The 17,600-nt window shown below is 51.6% G+C and overlaps 1 protein-coding gene across 1 annotated transcript; it reads right to left on the bottom strand.

Moving 5' to 3' along the window:
• Positions 1-1,275: 1,275 nt before the first annotated feature.
• MED1 (mediator complex subunit 1) lies at positions 1,276-17,556 on the bottom strand. Its single transcript, XM_058857853.1, has 17 exons — positions 17,386-17,556; positions 15,375-15,481; positions 14,526-14,604; positions 13,870-13,924; positions 12,591-12,723; positions 11,839-11,867; positions 11,402-11,473; positions 11,136-11,210; positions 10,692-10,765; positions 10,395-10,484; positions 9,230-9,341; positions 8,874-8,998; positions 8,561-8,679; positions 7,615-7,816; positions 7,346-7,441; positions 7,121-7,226; positions 1,276-6,090 (listed from the first exon to the last, which is right to left on the bottom strand). Exons 1-17 carry the CDS (start codon positions 17,411-17,413, stop codon positions 2,844-2,846), a joined length of 4,749 nt encoding a protein of 1,582 aa, XP_058713836.1. The 5' UTR covers positions 17,414-17,556; the 3' UTR covers positions 1,276-2,843.
• Between the last annotated feature and the right edge of the window lie 44 nt (positions 17,557-17,600).

Genomic DNA, 17,600 nt, shown 5'->3' on the forward strand with positions numbered 1-17,600 from the left:
GTCCTCCCGCCCCCTCCCCCGGTGCGGAGCGAGGGTCGCTGCCCCCCTTCCCGGGGGTGCGGGACCCCCCCTTCCCGGGGCTGCGGGGCCCGCAGGATCCTCCCCCCGGTGTCCGGGGGGCTGCGGGGATCGGGGGTCCCGGGAACGGGAGGGGGGGGGGGGGCGTCCCCCGCCCCTCCGCTCTCTTCCGGGAGCGGCGAGTTCAACCAATCAGCGGCCGGCGCGGGAGTGACGTCATGGTGATGTCATTCTCGCGGGAAAATCAAGCGTGGCGGGGATGCCCTTGTGACCCTCCCCCCCCCAGCACGGAGCCCACACCGCTTTGTACCAAAGGGGTTTATTTGCATGTAAATAAACATGTTCTCTGCAATATCTCCAAAAAAGTCGAAATTCCACTTTCCGCCCAAAAAAACTGCCGCGGCAGCCGGGATATTTACAATTCCAGCGATTTTTCCAGCCAGGGATTTATGTACATCATGATAATCGAGGAAAAGAACCAGTTTCTTTTAATCTCCGCTTTCGCTTCACCGCCTGAGATTAAAAGGTTTGGCTTATATTTTAAATTTTCACTTTATTTTATCTTTCTGAATACTGAAAGATGTAAAATAATTGAGAATAAGCAAAAATATTCCAAAAATAAACCATTTCTCAGAGCCCGAGCACTGACACCCCAAAGCCTCTGTGTGGTCACACACACCTCAGCTCTCCCAGGACTGGAAGGGGACAGGGCACCAAAATGGGGTGAAAAGCTTTAAATTTGGGACTCGTGCCTCCCGCAGTGGCCGGAGGAGACGTTGTTCCCTCTGTTCCCGCCTTCCACAGGGGGAATTTTGGATACTGAGCTTTGGTCTGGGTGAGGGGAGAGGAAATGAGTGCAGCTTGTTCCTTTAAAACAGGTTTTTGTGTCGATTTTGCTGCTGAACGGGGATTCCCAACTTTTAGCATGCTGCACAGCAGGAAAACACGGCTCTGGCTTAGGACAAGTGCAGGGAGCCATCCTGGGGGGATTCCCAGCCTGGATTCCACTTGAAAAGTGCTTCTTTTGGAAGGCTGGCTGTGCCCTCGGCACAACTCAGAACGGATTGAAGGGGTTTTCATCAAAAAACCGGATTAAATAAAAGCAGGAGAGAGGAGCAGGCAGAGGCTGAGCTGGCACCATTCCCAAGGGAGCCACTGCAGCAGGGTCTCCAGCTGAATTCCTCTGGGATTCCTGGCATCCTCCTTGCAGCACCCCACAGCCGCACGACCCCGACACCGCCTCAGCTGCCGGCCTTTGCTCCAGGTTTGGATTTAGCTCCCATTTTCCTATCAAGCTCTGCTGAGGGGGAGGTTGTGGCGTGCAGGACACCAGGAGCAAGGGATAAATACTGGAAAATAGGAGAAGGGAAAGTTCTCCAGAGCTGGGAGAAATTCAGGCTCCCACGCTCTGCAGGAGCCCTGGAATTAAACTGGAGGAAGGGGTGAAAAATCCCTACAATTAATGGGACAGTTGCCAACCTACTAAAAAGACTTTCCAAAAAAGCTGGAAACCAAAGAGCTTTCCTGGGATATCCCTGGGGTCAGCCCAGGATGGGAAATTTCAGTGGTTTAAAAGAAACTCAAATCCTGGACATCTTTTCATCCCCAAAGGTGAAGCACAACCTCATTCCCACGGGGAAATCCTGGCCTCCAGCACCGACAGCAAAATCCAGTGGGAGCAGGATCCTGCTCAGTACATAATTCCAAAGGAGATGTGTTTGCAGAGCTCCTGATTTCCCACATTCCTCTTCAGTGAATCAGATGAAACTGCTTTTAAAAATAAAACACTCTCCTGAGTCTCTTTTCCTTTCAGGGACCACAAGATCGGCCTGGAGAGGATGCCTGAGTCATGCTCCTAATTCCAGCCAAAAGGGGAAAATCCATCTTTTAAGGAAATCCACACTTCTGCTGCAACTCTGATCCCAGCTGAGCCACTCTGGGACTGTTTTCCAAGCAGGACAAGCTTCCTCAGCCTGACAATCCTTCCCAGGGAAGTGCCCTTGTGTGTGACCACAATTCCCAGCCCAGCAGCACGAGGAGATTCCAGGGAAGCTGCTCGGTGCAGACAGGAGTCCCTTTTCCACTGAGATTTGCTGGGAATGGCACCAAAGCTGCAGAGCTGCCCAAACCCACGGGCTCTACCCAAACTGGGGGAAAACAAGGAGCAGGAGGTGTTCCCAGATGGAGGTGAATAAATAGGTGAAATAAACAGGGAGGCAAAGGCAAGGCAGCAGCAATCCCTCAGAGCTGTGAGCCGAGATCAAATCCTGATTTCCACGAGGAACCAGCGCCCAGCTCGTGCCAGAGGCACCGTGCTGGGCTGGGCATTGAATGAAGGAATGCCGTGGGAATAAAATAAATTAAAAACTTCGTGGTTTTCCTTCTCCCAAAGAATTAAAACCCAGCCTTAAAACGTTTCCTAAAATAATTACTTTAAAACTTCCTACATCCAAAAGGAGCTTATCCTGAATGGGAAGAGGGCAGAGGGACTGGGATGTCCCAGACCAGCCTATGTCTGTTTGCCCCTGTTTGGGAGCTGCTCTCACCTTCCCACACTCGGCTTCATCCCCGTTAATTCCGACAGGGATGATAATACTCAGAAATTCAGCAAGAGTGGAAGTGCCCACAGGATGAAGGCCAGAGCCTGGCTGGTGGCACTCACATCCCTCTGCACAGACCTTGGTGGTCTGAAAATCTTGGAAATACCTTGGAAATACTTATTTTTCCCCCTCTCCAAACACGCCCCGTGAAGATCCGCGTGGCAGGTTTGGGATGAATCCTTCCTTCCTTCCCTCCAGGACCTGCAGACAGCTCAGCAGGGAGAATTAATTACCAATTAGAGCAACATCCATGAGATCATCATCCTCCTCCCCGATCAGGAACTCGGGGCTGGCCCGGGAAGGCCGCTCGGCCGCGAGGATCGCGTTGCTGGCCATGGACAGAGACTGATCCGCCGAGATCGGGGACTTGGACCAGCTCTCGGGCTTCATGCCGTGGGATTTCTTCTTGTCCCTGTCCTTATCCCGCTCCCGCTCTCTGTCCCTGTCTTTGTCCTTCACTTTTTTCTTCTCCTTTTTGTGCTTCTTGTGTTTCTCGGCGCTGTACTCGGGCAGGGGCCGGATGCCGTCGTCGGAGCTGGGGCTGTTCTGGTAGGATTTCTCGGCGATGGAAGAGCCCGACTCGCTCTCGCTGTCGATGTTCTGGGGGGTGTAGGCCGGGGATTTGCTGTGGCTGGGGGAGCAGCGCTCGTGTTTGGGGGTGGAGCCGCTGATCAGGGGGGATCCGTAGCTTTTGGAAGAAGCCATCTGAGGCCTCAGCCCGTCCCCGCCCCCTTCCCCGGGTTTCTGCAGAGTTACTTTGGCTTTAATGCTGGGGGAACCACCATCGTGTTTGCTGATGATAATTTTGGCCACTCCAGTGCTTCCAACGTTTTTGGAATCCGAGTTCTTCTTGGAAGAGTCAACGGATCCTCCCGAAACAGAGACCTTGGATTTCTCCTTGTCGCTCTTCTCCCGCTTTCCCTGGAACTCCCCTCCAGACATGTTGTGTTTGGAGGACATCGTATGGCTTGAGGAATTGGAACTCGGCCCCATCTGTCCATCCATGGGGTCGTCTCCGCCAGGCCCGCTCGTCACCACCCCGTGCTTCAGCTTGTCGATGACTGCCGTCAGAGATGGCTTCTTGTTTCTGCTCGGGGACTTCCCTTTGGAGCTTCCGTGCTGGTTCTGGGATGAGGACATGGAAGACCCGCTGGATGAAAAGGAAGATGAAGATGCCGTGGAGGAATTGGACGAGGGAGGCGGTTTCTGTGACATGGACCCGGAGGATCCCATTCCTGAAGACGATTTCATGCTCGAGCTCGATCCAGTCCCAGACATGTGGGACCCACCAGAACCTGAACTGATGGGCGACTTCGCTTTAGACGAGGGGGGAGTGCCTGGGACAGGCTTCATGGGAGAGGCGAGTTTGTCAGAACCCCCCGAGGGCCTGGAGTGGGACGGGGAGATGTTTGGTTTGCTCATGGAAGGGTTCATGAGGGACGATGGCTTTCCTTGAGGTTTCATCTTGGTGCTGCCAGAGCCGGTGCTGAGGCCGTGCTTGGTGATGGGGGAGGATCCCGGCTTTCCCACCGACTGGGCCGAGCCCTTGGACTGACCCGAACCGGAGCCGCCTTGGCTGGAGTAGAGGCTGCTGCTCATCTTTGAGCCAGAAGACCCTTCTGATTTGCTTTTAATTTTGCCTGAGGTTGAAGAGGAGGAAGAAGAGGAGGAGGAGGAAGAATGGCTATGATGGCTTTTGCTGCTGGAGGAGGTGACAGAACCACTACTCGTGTACTGGCCGTGTGAAGACGGTTTGCCAACAGTCACCGTTCCTTTTGGGATCTGAATGGTTATTTTTGGAATAGGAGGAGTAGCTACCCCGGGAGGAGTCTGGGATCTGCCAGAACTCCCGGGAGATTTGGACCCACCTGTGCTTGCTGGTGGCGTGAAGGGCCTGTTGGACGAACTGTGGGATGGAGATTTCCCATCCGTCTCCTGCTTCTTCCGCTTTGGAAGTTTCTCTTTGCTTTTGCCATCGCTGGACGGCGTCCGGCTGCGCTTCCCTGGCTTCCCATCCATCCCAGCACCTGCCATGGCACTCCCAGACCCATTGCCTTCCTTTACCCGTTTCTGAGACTTCTCTTTTCCTAAATCCCCCGTGTTCAGCAAAGGGCTCTGACCTCCACTGTGGTGCTCCATGATGTCAGAGGACCCCAGTGCTTTGCTGGCAGCTGCAATAATACTAAAATCCACCGTATCGGATGGAGCGCTCCCCTTAAATTTATTTTCCCCCCCGTCAGCCCCCAAGACTTGCACCCCCAAATTAGTTAGAGCCTGGGGGGCATAGCCCTTGAAATCATCGGTGTCCCCGCTCTGACTGCTCTCATCGAAGTATTCCTCCCCAAAACCACTCTGGCTCTGACTGTTCAGCAAGTCAGGGTTGAAATCTACCCCGTCTGGAAAAAAATGGTTGGAGGAGTCGCTGTTGGGGCTCACAGCGGCATCCGCGATCAGGTCTGCGGGGTCTGTGTAGGGGTTCTCACCGCTGTTGGTCTGAAAAACATCGGGGTCAAAGAGGGCACTTTGTGAATGTCCTGAACTAGAAGAGTCTCTGACTGGAGTCCCAATGGGTGGGCAGTCCTCGGTACTGGTGGGCAGCTTGGAAGCCTCCTCCGCTATATCCGAGAGGATGTCGGTGACATCGGCCCCGATGCTGTCCGAGCTGGACAGGCGAACCATCCTCTGGATACTGGGCTGAGCGTGGGGGAGCGCCTGGGGGTAGGTGGTGGGAGGAGTGCTGCACTGGCTGGGTGCTGGAGTAATATGAGGGGTGTCCAGAGTGTCTGCAGTCATGTTGACATCAAAAATGGGGTTCTGGGAGTCAACATCCATGGAAAAGAGCTCCCTCTGGAAATCATCCTCAGTCTGGTGCTTGGGCTTGTCGGCTGGCATGCGGGATTTTTTTTTCTTTTGCTTATTCCCCCCAGGGCCCATTTCCATTCTGGGGGAGCCAGAGGAAGAGTTCTGCCTTTCCAGAGGGCTGCTCCCATACAGAGTGGAGAAATCCTGAGGGGGATTCTCCTTAAGAAGGTTCATGAGCATGGGGTGGTTCTTGGTGTTGCTGGCTGGTGAGGATACTGGTGGTGGTGTGTGGTGGGGGGGGGTTGGACTTGAGCCAATGGTAGACCCCACATTCCCTGTGATCTGCAACAAACTAGTGAGAATAGGGTTCTGAGACACTTTGCTGAAGTCCTCCCCATGGCCCACCGAGTCATGCCTCTCTTTCATGCTTATGCTCATGTTAAACAAAGTAGTGATGGGCCCCCCAGGAAAAGTGTTGGTTGGGGTGGTGGTCCCACTCATTGGGTTGCTGCCTGTGGTCATGCCATACCCTGGGCTGCTGGCCGGGGGCAGGTTTTTCTTCACCATGTCTTCAACTGTCTCTGCAATGAGGGACAGGGCTGGCGTGTCGGCTTGGATGGTTTCTGCTTTCCTGCGGATGGCTCTCATGGTGACAGGGATGGACATGCACCTGCAAGACACAGCACGGGGTCAGCAAAGGTCACCGGGGAGGTTTCACACCCCCAGCACTCGGGGGAGAGCAGCAGCTCCAGGTTTTGTGTCCTGCTGTTCTGCTTGGATCCACGCTTATCCCACCACTCCCAGCCGGCCACGAGACACCTTGCACTTGCAGTCGCAGAGAGAGAATTAATCAATTATCTCTAATAACTGAGAGCTGACAGGTCATCATCTGGCAGTTAAAGAGAACAGGATGCAATAGCAGAATCATGGAATGCTTTGGTTTGGAAGGGGCCCTAAAGCCCATCCAGTCCCACTCTCTGCCATGGGCAGGGACACCTCCCACTGTCCCAGGCTCTCCAAGCCCTGTCCAGCCTGGCCTGGGACACTGCCAGGGATCCAGGGACAGCCACAGCTGCTCTGGGCACCTGTGCCAGGGCCTGCCCACCCTCACAAGGGGGGATTTGCCCCCCATACCCCATCCAGAACTACTGTTCCACTTTAAAGCCATTCCCCCTTGTCCTGTCCTCATGAAGGAATCTGGGTTGTTACTCCAGTTCTGGCAGAAAACACCTTTAGCTAAACTTGGCAAACCGGATTTCCTGCAACCTTATAAAGATCCCAGGATGGGATTGGAAAAGCTTAAAGCCCATCCAGTTCCATCCCTCCACCATGGGCAGGTTTTTGAGCCCAAAAATCAGTGATAACACCACATTTTCCTCAGGGATAACAAGTCCACAATGTGCTGAAAGCAAAACCAGTGGTTGCCACTCAAAAGGTGACAGGAGAGTTGTGCCCTGTGAATGTCCTGCTCTGTTCTGGATGTGACAGAGGTGAGGGAACCCGGATAAAAGTCACGTGCAAACAACAAACTTAAAAATAAGCAGCTACACTTCAACGTTTGGCCTTGAATTTTCAGCATGGCTCTGAGTTCTTCTCTTAAACAAGCACAGAACAGCTCCAGAGCTGCTGGATAAACACGAGATGGAGCAGAGCTCATCTGTGTGACTGGGAGCGTGAGGTGGGACAAAATCCCAGCTTACCTCTGAACAACCTTGGCAATGAAATCATCTGTGCAGATGAGGGCATCGGAGAGCCCTTTGTACAGCTTACAGTTGACATGGCTGGAGTCCTGCACGTCCATCACCACTGCAGGAGAGCAGGGAGAGATCAAAATCCTGCACACAGGGCCAGGAAACCCTGCCAGCCCTCCCAAAAACGCTGCTGCTGCTGCTGCTGCTGCTGCTGCTGCCCCTGAGCCCACTTACCACACACCAGGGAGTCGTTCACAGGGTGCTGGAAGGATACACTGAAACAGGAGTCAGAGAGAGGACAAACTTCAAACTGCAGGATCCCAGGAGAATCTGAAAGACACGGGAACTGTTAACTGAGGGAACAGTGGAGATGAACCAGAGCCTCAAAACACCCACAGAGATGGCAAAAAACCACGGGAATCAGCAGAGACCTCATTTCTTACAAGGAAAACTCCCCAGAGCTCATCATTCCCACTTGATATTCCTCTGGAGGTGGCACCCACCTTCCTTCAGGACTGTCCTCTTGACACAGCTGCCGATGAGGGTGTTGTAGGCCACCTGGTGCCGGATCAAGTTGAGGATGAGGGGCACCCTGCCGGGGTGCTGGAAGGCGATTTTGCTGATCAGAGTTCCCTGGAGGCTTCGTCCGTCCGGGAGAGGAGCGTCTTTGTTCAGGAAGTAACAGTGCTGCTGTCCTGGAAGGGCCTGACAAACAATCCCTGCTTTAGCCCAGCTGGGTACGAGGGGAGAACAGGCATCCAGTGCCCTGACACCACATCACCTTTCTGCCTGACAGGGACAAACACTGACAACATTTTCCTTCCACTCTGAACAAGGAAAAGGTGATTTTTCTTTTTACTTCTAGCTCCTCAGAAGCAGTACTGCCCAACAGCATTCACTGCTCCCACTAAAGCAGTTTCACACTTCCACAGAAAGGAGATTCTCTCCTTTCTGGGGAGAGAATCCTCTGGAGTCAACACTCATCCACAGATTTAAGGATTTCTCCCAAAATGCTGCAATTCATTCAGCCACGCCTCACTGGAGAGAAGGAAGGGACAGATGCTGGGAAGGCTCAGCCCCTCTGCTCTCCTCCCTGCAGCTGCACTCCAACAGCAAAACATCTTTCAATACCTAATTTTCCTCAGTACCATCACAGAATCATGGATTGGTTTGGGTTGGGAGGACCTTAAACCCCATCCAGCGCCACAGACTGGGACACTTCCAAATATCCCAGATTGCTCCAAGCCCTGTCCAACCTGGCACTGGACACTGCCAGGGACGGAGCAGCCACAGCTTCTCTGGGAACCCATACCTGAATCCTAATGCTTGGAGAACAAGTTTTGTCTGTGAATACAGAACCCATTTTGTTTATCCCACTTGGAGGACAGCTGAAACCCCCCGAGATGCTGCTGGGGAGGTGTCCCAGGCGGGCTGGGAGCGCACACTTACGGCGTAGAAGCGCATGTTGTGGTTCAGGGGCAGGGGATCAGCCTCCTTGGACAGCTCAAACTGCGTGATCAGCTCGTACAGGGGCACAAACGTGGGTGGTGTGTCCAACAGTGGGATACCTGAGGGGACAAGACAGCCTGGAATGATGGCACCTGGGAGCCAGGGTTTTCCTGGGTGGGAAAACTTGTCCAGGTTTTACTGAAAACCCCAAGTAACTCCCTTGGCACATGTTAAAAACCACCAGTATTTACTGACAGAAACGAGGGAACATCAATAAAACCCTAGAGACGTGTCTGACAGGTCTGCAACCCACCTGTGCAGCTCTGGAGTTTCTGGATGAAAGCTCGAGACACTGGAATGGGACGTGGGAATTTCAGGAAGAAACAAGCGGGCAAGTCCACGCTGTTGGCACTGGTGATCGAGGAGAAAGATGGAGTTCTGGAAAATTGGGGGTACAAAAGGTCCTGTGAGCTGCAGGGCTTCTGCTGCCACCTGACACAACATTTATGTTTGCTCTAACACACACTGTCACACCTTAAAAACGAAGGCACCGCTCAGAAGCACCTGCCAGCCCTGAAACAGGGTTTTTTTAGCCTAAAAAACATGTGGAATTCCCATCACGCTGTGACAATCCCCCAGCTGAGTGCTGGCCTCGTGCCCTGCCCTTACCCTTTGCTGTCCACGGGGTGGGAGCCCATGATCAGTGGAGCAATTGGAAGTTTGTGCATTGCCATGGTTCCCTCCACCGTCACCGACACGTTCATCCCCAGAGAGCGAGGAACTGCGGGGGGAAGCAGGAGAAGAACCCAACAAGGACGTGAGCTGATGGAGGGGAAAAGAAACAAACCCCACCAGTGGCAAGTTTTGTGGATTAAATATGAATTAAATATATTCTCCATCCCTGAAAGTGTTCAAGGCCAAGTTGGATGGGGTTTGGAGCAACCTGGGTCCCTGCCCATGGAACTGGATGAGCCTTAGGGTCTCTTACAACACAAAATATTCTGTGATTCCATAAATTACCACTCTCGCTTCCCCTACAAGGCACTGAGCTCACTGCTCACCTTCAGGACCAAATAGACAACAGCCAAACTCACTGTTCTACCCATTTCCCTCCATTTCCACCCATTTCCCTCCATTTCCACCCATTTCCACCCATTTCCCTCCATTTCCCTCCATTTCCACCCATTTCCCTCCATTTCCCTCCATTTCCCTCCATTTCCACCCATTTCCCTCCATTTCCCTCTTGCCAGGTGCACCAATTGTGTCACTCTCAAAATATTTTCCAAATGCATTTCTGAGTTTGTAGTTTGCTCTTTGCAAAGCAAAACAAATAATGATTTTGGATAATTTCCCCCTTGTTTTTCCTGACAACTGGAGCTTGGTTTTGGCTTTGGAACAAGAGCCAGATGTCCATGCATAAAAACAATTTTCCAGTGTGATGGGAGAGGCTGGATGGGGCTCTGAGGAACCTGGGATGGATGGAAGGTGTCCCTGCCCATAGCAGGGGATTGGAACTGGGTGAGATTTAAGGCCCCTCCAAACCCAAACCATTCTGGGATTCTGTTTTTATTCTGACAACAAAACGTTTCACAAACTTTAAAATGAGATTCACTGCAAGGGAAAAGGCTCTGCCTGCAAACTCTCACCCCATGAGCCCACAGGAGCCCAGCTCCAGCACAGCCACAAGGTCCAGTGGTCACCTGGGGCCAGTGTCACACCACAGGACAGCCTGTGATTGTCCTGCTGGACAGGGTGACAGCAGAAGGGAGCTGGGCTGGAAATCTGCTTCCTCCCCTCCTTCAGGCAGCCCCCAGCAGTTCCACAGCTGACCTACCATTGTTCTCGTGCAAAACCACAGGGGCTCCAGTGCCATCCTCAAATAAATCATAGGGGGAGATGTAATATTTGAGGTTCATCAGGAGACCTGGGGGAGAGAAACTCCTGGTGAGGCTTCCTGAGAGGTCAACCTGATCATCCCCCACCCCACAAAGCCACACAAACACCCAAAGGCTTATTTGTCCCTCTTTTACTTTATTATTTTCCATCAGTTAATGAACAATCACCCATACTGGGGGCCAGGAGCAATTAAATTTTTGTTAATTCATTTTATTTAAGAGTGAATCACGGGTACCTCCACTCCTGGGGGTGAGATAGCCAACACTGCCATGGAGGATCTTGTCCAGGGGGTTTGCGTTGGTGGCTTGCCTGCAAGAGAGGCAGTCACAGGCTGAAACAAGCCACAGCCACACCTGAAGCCAAAATTCACCTGCTGAGACTAATTTCAACTCAAAATTCACACCTCTGGGACCCAAAGAGGGATGGATCCTAAACTTCACAAAACAAAAGCTGCTTTACCCTCTGCAGCGTGGCTGGTTCATCACTGAATCTACAGCAGTGAAACGTGGCCAAAGCTTCCCCAATTTAAAACACAGAATCACTGAATCCACCTAGTTACAAACTTGTTATTTTGCCTTTTAGACTCTCTTCCAACCAAATCCTGCGGTTAAAAAGGAATTTCTCAGAGCTCCAAGCATTTATAGATATTTACAAAACCACACAGACACCACAAACTTACCAATACATCCCAGCCATCTTTTGGAGATCCAACTCCAAGGACTGCAGAGCCAAGTACATTTTAGTTTTAAGTTTGCTTAGGGGAAAAAAAACAAAACAACAAATAATAAAACATAATGTAAGAAAACTTGAAAGGAACTGTGCAGTGCAAACCTACAAGCTTGGAGGTTTCTTTTTTTTCATTTTATATGTGGGGATATAAATAAATGTATTCTAGACTTTTTATTTAATTTTATATATGGGGATATAAATATATCCTGGACTTACTTGTCCCCTGGCAGCTTATACAGGTTCACAAGTCCCCTCAAATGCTTTGAAAACTCATCAAAATTTTTCTCTCTGAAAAGAAAAAGAGAAGAAAAGTTATCAAGTATTGGAATTAGTAACAGAGAGGTTTCATTTTAAAAAGTGACATTAATAAAGATGCTGAGCCACTTAAAACAAAATACTTTTAAAGAACACATGAAAATGTGTTCTTTAAATGATTCAGCTTTAATGTGCTGTGGGCTTTGAAGATACCTTGCACAGCAGCCAGAATCACAAGATCTGAGCCAAAGCCAGAAAATCCCCTGGAGAAGTGAAGACACTTTGTGGGGAAGGAGCAGTTGTGAAGAATTTTGTGTTTCCAGACATCAAATAGCATCAGATCATTACAGCAAAGAGAAAGCTGTGAGAAAACACAACAACCCACCCCTGTCACTCACCTCAGATGCTGCACCAGCTCTGGACAGCTCTGAAAAGGAAAGAACACACAAGGATGTCAGTGTGGAATGCAGCCACTCCAGGCTTTGTGCAGCTCTGCAGCTGGGGAAAATCAGGACAGGGAAATTCCCAAACATCAGCTTTTCCTGGGAAGCCACACAGCGTTCACAACCACACCTTGCTGTGGATCTACTTCTGCTCCACAAGCCCTGCTGGGACAAGCAGCAGCTAATAACATTTCCTCTTAAATTATTAATTTGAAATAAATTTCTCAAACTGTGAAGCTGTAGGTTGAAAATCTGATATTACACAGGGAAACCAAAGATGGGCTGGTTTGAGGAGAGGCAGATCAAACACCAAGCTCAAACTCTCCACCTGAAGAAGGGCAGTAAAACCATTTTCTCCCAGCATTCCACATTTTAGAACTTTCCATTCTCAGATCTGAGCTTCCTAAGAGAAATTTCCCTTTGCTTTCCTTGGAAACACAGCAGTAACTTCCACAAAATTCTCAGAAACATTGAGCTAACTTCCTCAAACAATTTTGCAAGTTGTGAATCCATAGTGTGCATTGATTAGAAAATCCCAGAGGAGCAAACCACTTGCATGGAAGGTTTTACTTCCCACTAGAACGAGCAGCAAGGCTGGAACTCTGGGTCAAAGGGAATGTTAAATAAAACCCATTTCCTCTGCTCACAATGAAGGGAGACAAACAGGAATCCCAAAAGCACAATTCCTCTTTCCCAGGAATACACACCACAGGGTTTTCTCCGTGGTGAGCCACCTTGACATCACAGAGCAGCCCTGTAGGGTCCAGCTGCACTTCCACATAAAACATGTCTGAGGTGATGTAACACTCGGTGCCGTTCGCACTCAGGTGGGATCCGAGGCTTCCAGAGGAAACACAACAAAAACTGCTGTGAGATGAACAGAAAACCCCCAGAAAACCCCACAAACCCAGCACACAAAACCCCCAGAAAGCCCCACAAACCCAGCACACAAAACCTCCACAAAGCCCCCACAAACCCAGCACACGAAAACCCCACAAACCCAGCACACAAAACCCTCACAATCCAAGCACACAAAATCCTACAATCCATTACAAAAACGCCACAGTCCATGGACACAAACCCCCCAATCCAAGCACATAAAACCCCCCAGTCCAAGCACACAAAATCCCACAGTCCAAGCACAAAACCTTCTCAACCTAAGCAAACAAAATCCCCAATCCAAGCACACAAACCCTACACTCCATCACACAAACTGCACACTCTATCACACAAACCCCACAACCCATCACACAAACCCCACAATCCAAGCACACAAAATCCCCAATCCAAGCACATAAAACCCCCCAATCCAAGCACACAAAATCCCCAATCCAAGCACACAAAACCCCCCAATCCAACACACAAAACCCCCCAATCCAAGCACATAAAACCCCCCAATCCAAGCACACAAAATCCCCAATCCAAGCACACAAAACCCCCCAATCCAACACACAAAACCCCCCAATCCAAGCACACAAAACCCCCCAATCCCAGCACATAAAACCCCCCAATCCCAGCACACAATCCCCCCAATCCAACACACAAAACCCCCCAGTTCAAGCACACAAAATCCCCCAATCCAAGCACACAAACCCTACACTCCATCACACAAACTGCACACTCTATCACACAAACCCCACAACCCATCACACAAACCCCACAATCCAAGCACACAAAATCCCCAATCCAAGCACACAAAACCCCCCAATCCAACACACAAAACCCCCCAATCCAACACACAAAACCCCCCAGTTCAAGCACACAATACCCCCAATCCAAGCACACAAAACCCCCCAATCCAAGCACACAAAACCCCCCAATCCAAGCACACAAAACCCCCCAATCCAAGCACACAATACCCCCAATCCAAGCACACAAAACCCCCCAGTCCAAGCACACAATCCCCCCAGTCCAAGCACCACAAGGTTCTGGTGTGGTCAGGGAACCAGCAGAACCCTTTGCCATGAGTCAAAGTTGGAGACCCACCCGTTCTGCCTGGCGATGGACTCCAAGCGATCGGTCATGGCAGGCAGAGATGACACTGGATGGAGGGAGCAAAATCCAAACTTTAGGGCAATGATCCAGCATTCCCTAAGGAATGAGGCACCAGCAGTAAACCAAATCTCAGCTGGTTACTCCCTCCCATGCCTGCTCACCCTGTCCCATGTGCAACTACACAGGACCATGAGGGTCTGCACAGAGAAACCCGAATATTCCCAAACTGCAAGGAGAGAATGGAATTTCTTCTGCAAGTGGGATCCAGGTATGGGCACTCACAGAATCATGGAATGGTTTGGGTTGGGAGGGACCTTAAAGCTCAGCCAGTCCCACCCCAGCCATGGGCAAGACACCTTCCACTATCCCAGGTTGCTCCAAGCCCTGTCCAACCTGGCCTTGGACACTTCCAGGGATCCAGGGGCAGCCCCAGCTTCTCTGGACAAGGAGAGGATTTCCCCAATAAAAACAGCACAGCCAATCCTGTTGCCCTGCCTGGCACTGAGCTCAGCGTTCTGATGAACCCCTGAGCACCAGGAACAGTGTGAAACACACCAGCAACACCCTGTGTGTTTTTTATGGAGCACTTCCATAGGAATTTTCCAGCCTGCAGCAGCCTGTGGAGAGCACACAGGGAACACACCAACCTTTCAGGGCCTTCTGCAGAGTCTCCAAGCAGCTCACCAGGTGCTGGTGTCCCCCCGAGTTCAGCACCACTCGCTTTTCCTTGGGCAGACAGAAGGAAAAAAAAGTCATTTTTCCTCATCCCTCAGTAGGAGGGAATTACACCAACCTTTGTGCAGGTAAAACAAAAGCTTTTGTTTTATTTAGTTTTATTAGGTTTTATTTTATTGAGGTTTATTTAGATAATTAAAAGCAGGTTAGATTTCATCCCCAAATTACATCATTCCTGTAGGTGAACAGTATCTGTCTGCAAGCAGATTAAAAATAATTGATTTACTGTCTTATAAGCAACTTGCTCAGCTGGAAGAACGGAATGTAGCAACTTTTTATAGGTCTAAGCTGAGAGTTTTAGAAGAGGTGACATAAAAATAAAGAGCCAGGTAAACTTTTAACACCTGAGTATGGGCAGGAGGCTTTGCTGCAGCTCTCCCCTGCTTCCTGCTCCTCCTTCCCCCACCCAATATTTCAAACCCATTTTTGACTAAGCCAACAGGAAATGTGGAGTGTGACTGAACAAACTACTCCACAAAACAATATCCTGGGAGGGTGAGTAGCAGAAAATACAAGTTTGACTCTTTTCCTGGCATTGAGCTGGTAATTAATCTGTAATTAGTGGAGGGAAAGGCACATCAGGCAGAGATGGTTTGGACATTCGCCTGAGTCCCATGGGGACCCCCAACCACAGTGATCCAGGAGAGACTGAAGTGTTTGTTGACACAACAAAAACACCTTGAAGAGATCTGAAAATCCAACACAAAATCATCACCAGAGCAGCCCCATGCAGCTCCTGCTCAGAGCCCAGCAATCCTCACCATGACCTGACGGACCAACTTCATGGTTTCTGTCCAGGGCCGGTTCTGGCTGTACTTGGCGTGGAGCCTTTCCAGGAGGGAGCTCATCTTGTTCAGCTTCTCCGCCTCTGTGAGACAGGAACGTTCAGGAAAGAGAATGAGCCACTATTGGAAGTTTTACAAATCAGTTTAGGAGTACAACACTTCCCACCTTTAAGCTGAAGGTGACTTCAAAGAATTTACTTACTGCTGGTTTAACCCCAGACCTCCAGGTGAGGTAAATGCTATGGAATATCCCAGGCTGTTAAAACTAAAGGACCATGAAAATCCTGTGGAATGCCTGTTTGGAAAATGCCCAGCTGCTGCTCTGCATGATCCCTGAGTGATGTGGCCCCAGCAGGTTCAGTTCCACCAGGACAGGATCCCCAGGGTCTGAGGATGATGTTTCCCTGGGGCAGGAAACTGAGGGTGTGGGAAACATGGGGTTAAAGCAGTGAGGTGGGGTTTTGTGTCCTGGATTCCCCCTCTGCTCTCTCACCCAACTTCTGGAAAGGTCTTCACACCTTCCATCATCAAAAACCTCAACCAAGTCATTCCAATTGCCAGCTGTCACAAATTCTGTGCTCAGACACACTCCTGCCTCACAGCAGGACTCGGGGCAGTGGCTGCAGCTGTGCCAGGGAGGTTCAGGTTGGATTTTGGGAAAGGTTCTTCCCCCAGAGAGTGGCTGGGCACTGCCCAGGTTCCCCAGGGAATGGTCACCAAGGCTGCCAGAGCTCCAGGAGCGTTTGGACAACGCTCTCAGGCACAGGGTGGGAGTGCTGGGGTGCCTGTGCAGGGATGGGAGCTGGACTTTGATGATCCTGTGGGTCCCTTCCAGCTCAGGACATTCCATGACTCCACAATCAGCTCAAAGCTGAGGGCTGGTGTGCTCCAGAGCCAGGACATGGCTCTGTGTGCTGGGAGGGGATGAAGCAGTGGGTGAGTGACTGGAAGGAACACTCAAATCCTGTATTTTATCACCAAGAGACAGAGTTTTCCACACTTCCACGTCAAAAAAAATCCTGGTGGACAACATTCCAGAATAAACCCTGCCACTGGCACCGGAGGGTCCGAGGCAAACATGACATTTTAGTGTCACCTCACAGAATCCTGTGACTTCCACCTGCCAAACTTCCACGGTTTGGGTTCCTTATTGATGCTCTCCCAGCCCACAGACTTCACACTGAGCCCTCCAAATCCACGTATAAGGAAGGAATTAATGTGTGCTGGATGTTTTGGAGTCTCCTGCTCTGGAGACATTCCAAACCCACTTGCTCCAGGTGACGCTGCCTTGGCAGAGGGGTTGGACTGGATGATCTCCAGAGGTCCCAGCTATTCTGGCATTTTGTTTTCAGGCTCTTTATACCTCCCAGCTACATCAACACAGGATGCTGGAGGTGGGAAGGGACCCCTGGAGCTCAGCTGGTCCAAGTTCCCTCTCCAACCACCAGCAAGTTGTCCAGAATCACAGGAGAGAGTTGTAAGGGAGCTCTGCAGATCAGCCCAATCCCCCTGACAAGGCAGGAATGTGCCCAGGCTGGTGTGAAACATCTCCAGAGAGGGAGACTCCACACGCTCCCTGGGGAGCTGATCCAGCGCTCTGACACCCTCCTGCAAAGAAGCTCTTCCTCGTGTCGACGAGGAACTTGTTGTGTTTGAGTTTCTGACTATTGCTCCTCGTCCTGCCGCTGAGCAGCACCGAACAGAGTCCGGCAGCATCCTCTGACACGGCCTGGAGACATCTGTACGGATTGACGGGACCCCTCTCAGCCTCCTCTTCTCCAACCAGGCCCGGCTCCGCGGTCCCTCCTCATCGCAGACATGCCCCAGACCTCAAACCAGCTTTGTGATCCTCTCCCGTTTCACCTTCCGGGGCGACACCTCAGCCCCAGCCCGGGGCTGCCCAGAGCCGCAGCCGCCAATCCACAGGGCCCCCCCGGTTCCCTCACGGGGCCGGCGGGAACCCCCGCGTCCCTCGCGCTGTACTCACCCTCGGCGCTGCCCGGTGCTGCCTTCATATTGCAGGTGGGGGGCCGGGATCGAGAGAGGAAGAGGGGCTGGGAGAGGGATCGGGAGCGGGCGGGGAGCGGGGGCGGCGGCCGGGCCGCCCTCGCCCTCACACGGCGGCGGCCGCCGCCATCGCTGCGCCCGCGGCTGCGCTCCCGCGCTCTCGCGAGACTCCGCCGCGCCCGCGCGCGCAGGGGT

This window comes from Poecile atricapillus, chromosome 27 (assembly GCF_030490865.1).
Source record: "Poecile atricapillus isolate bPoeAtr1 chromosome 27, bPoeAtr1.hap1, whole genome shotgun sequence".
NCBI lineage: Eukaryota > Metazoa > Chordata > Aves > Passeriformes > Paridae > Poecile > Poecile atricapillus.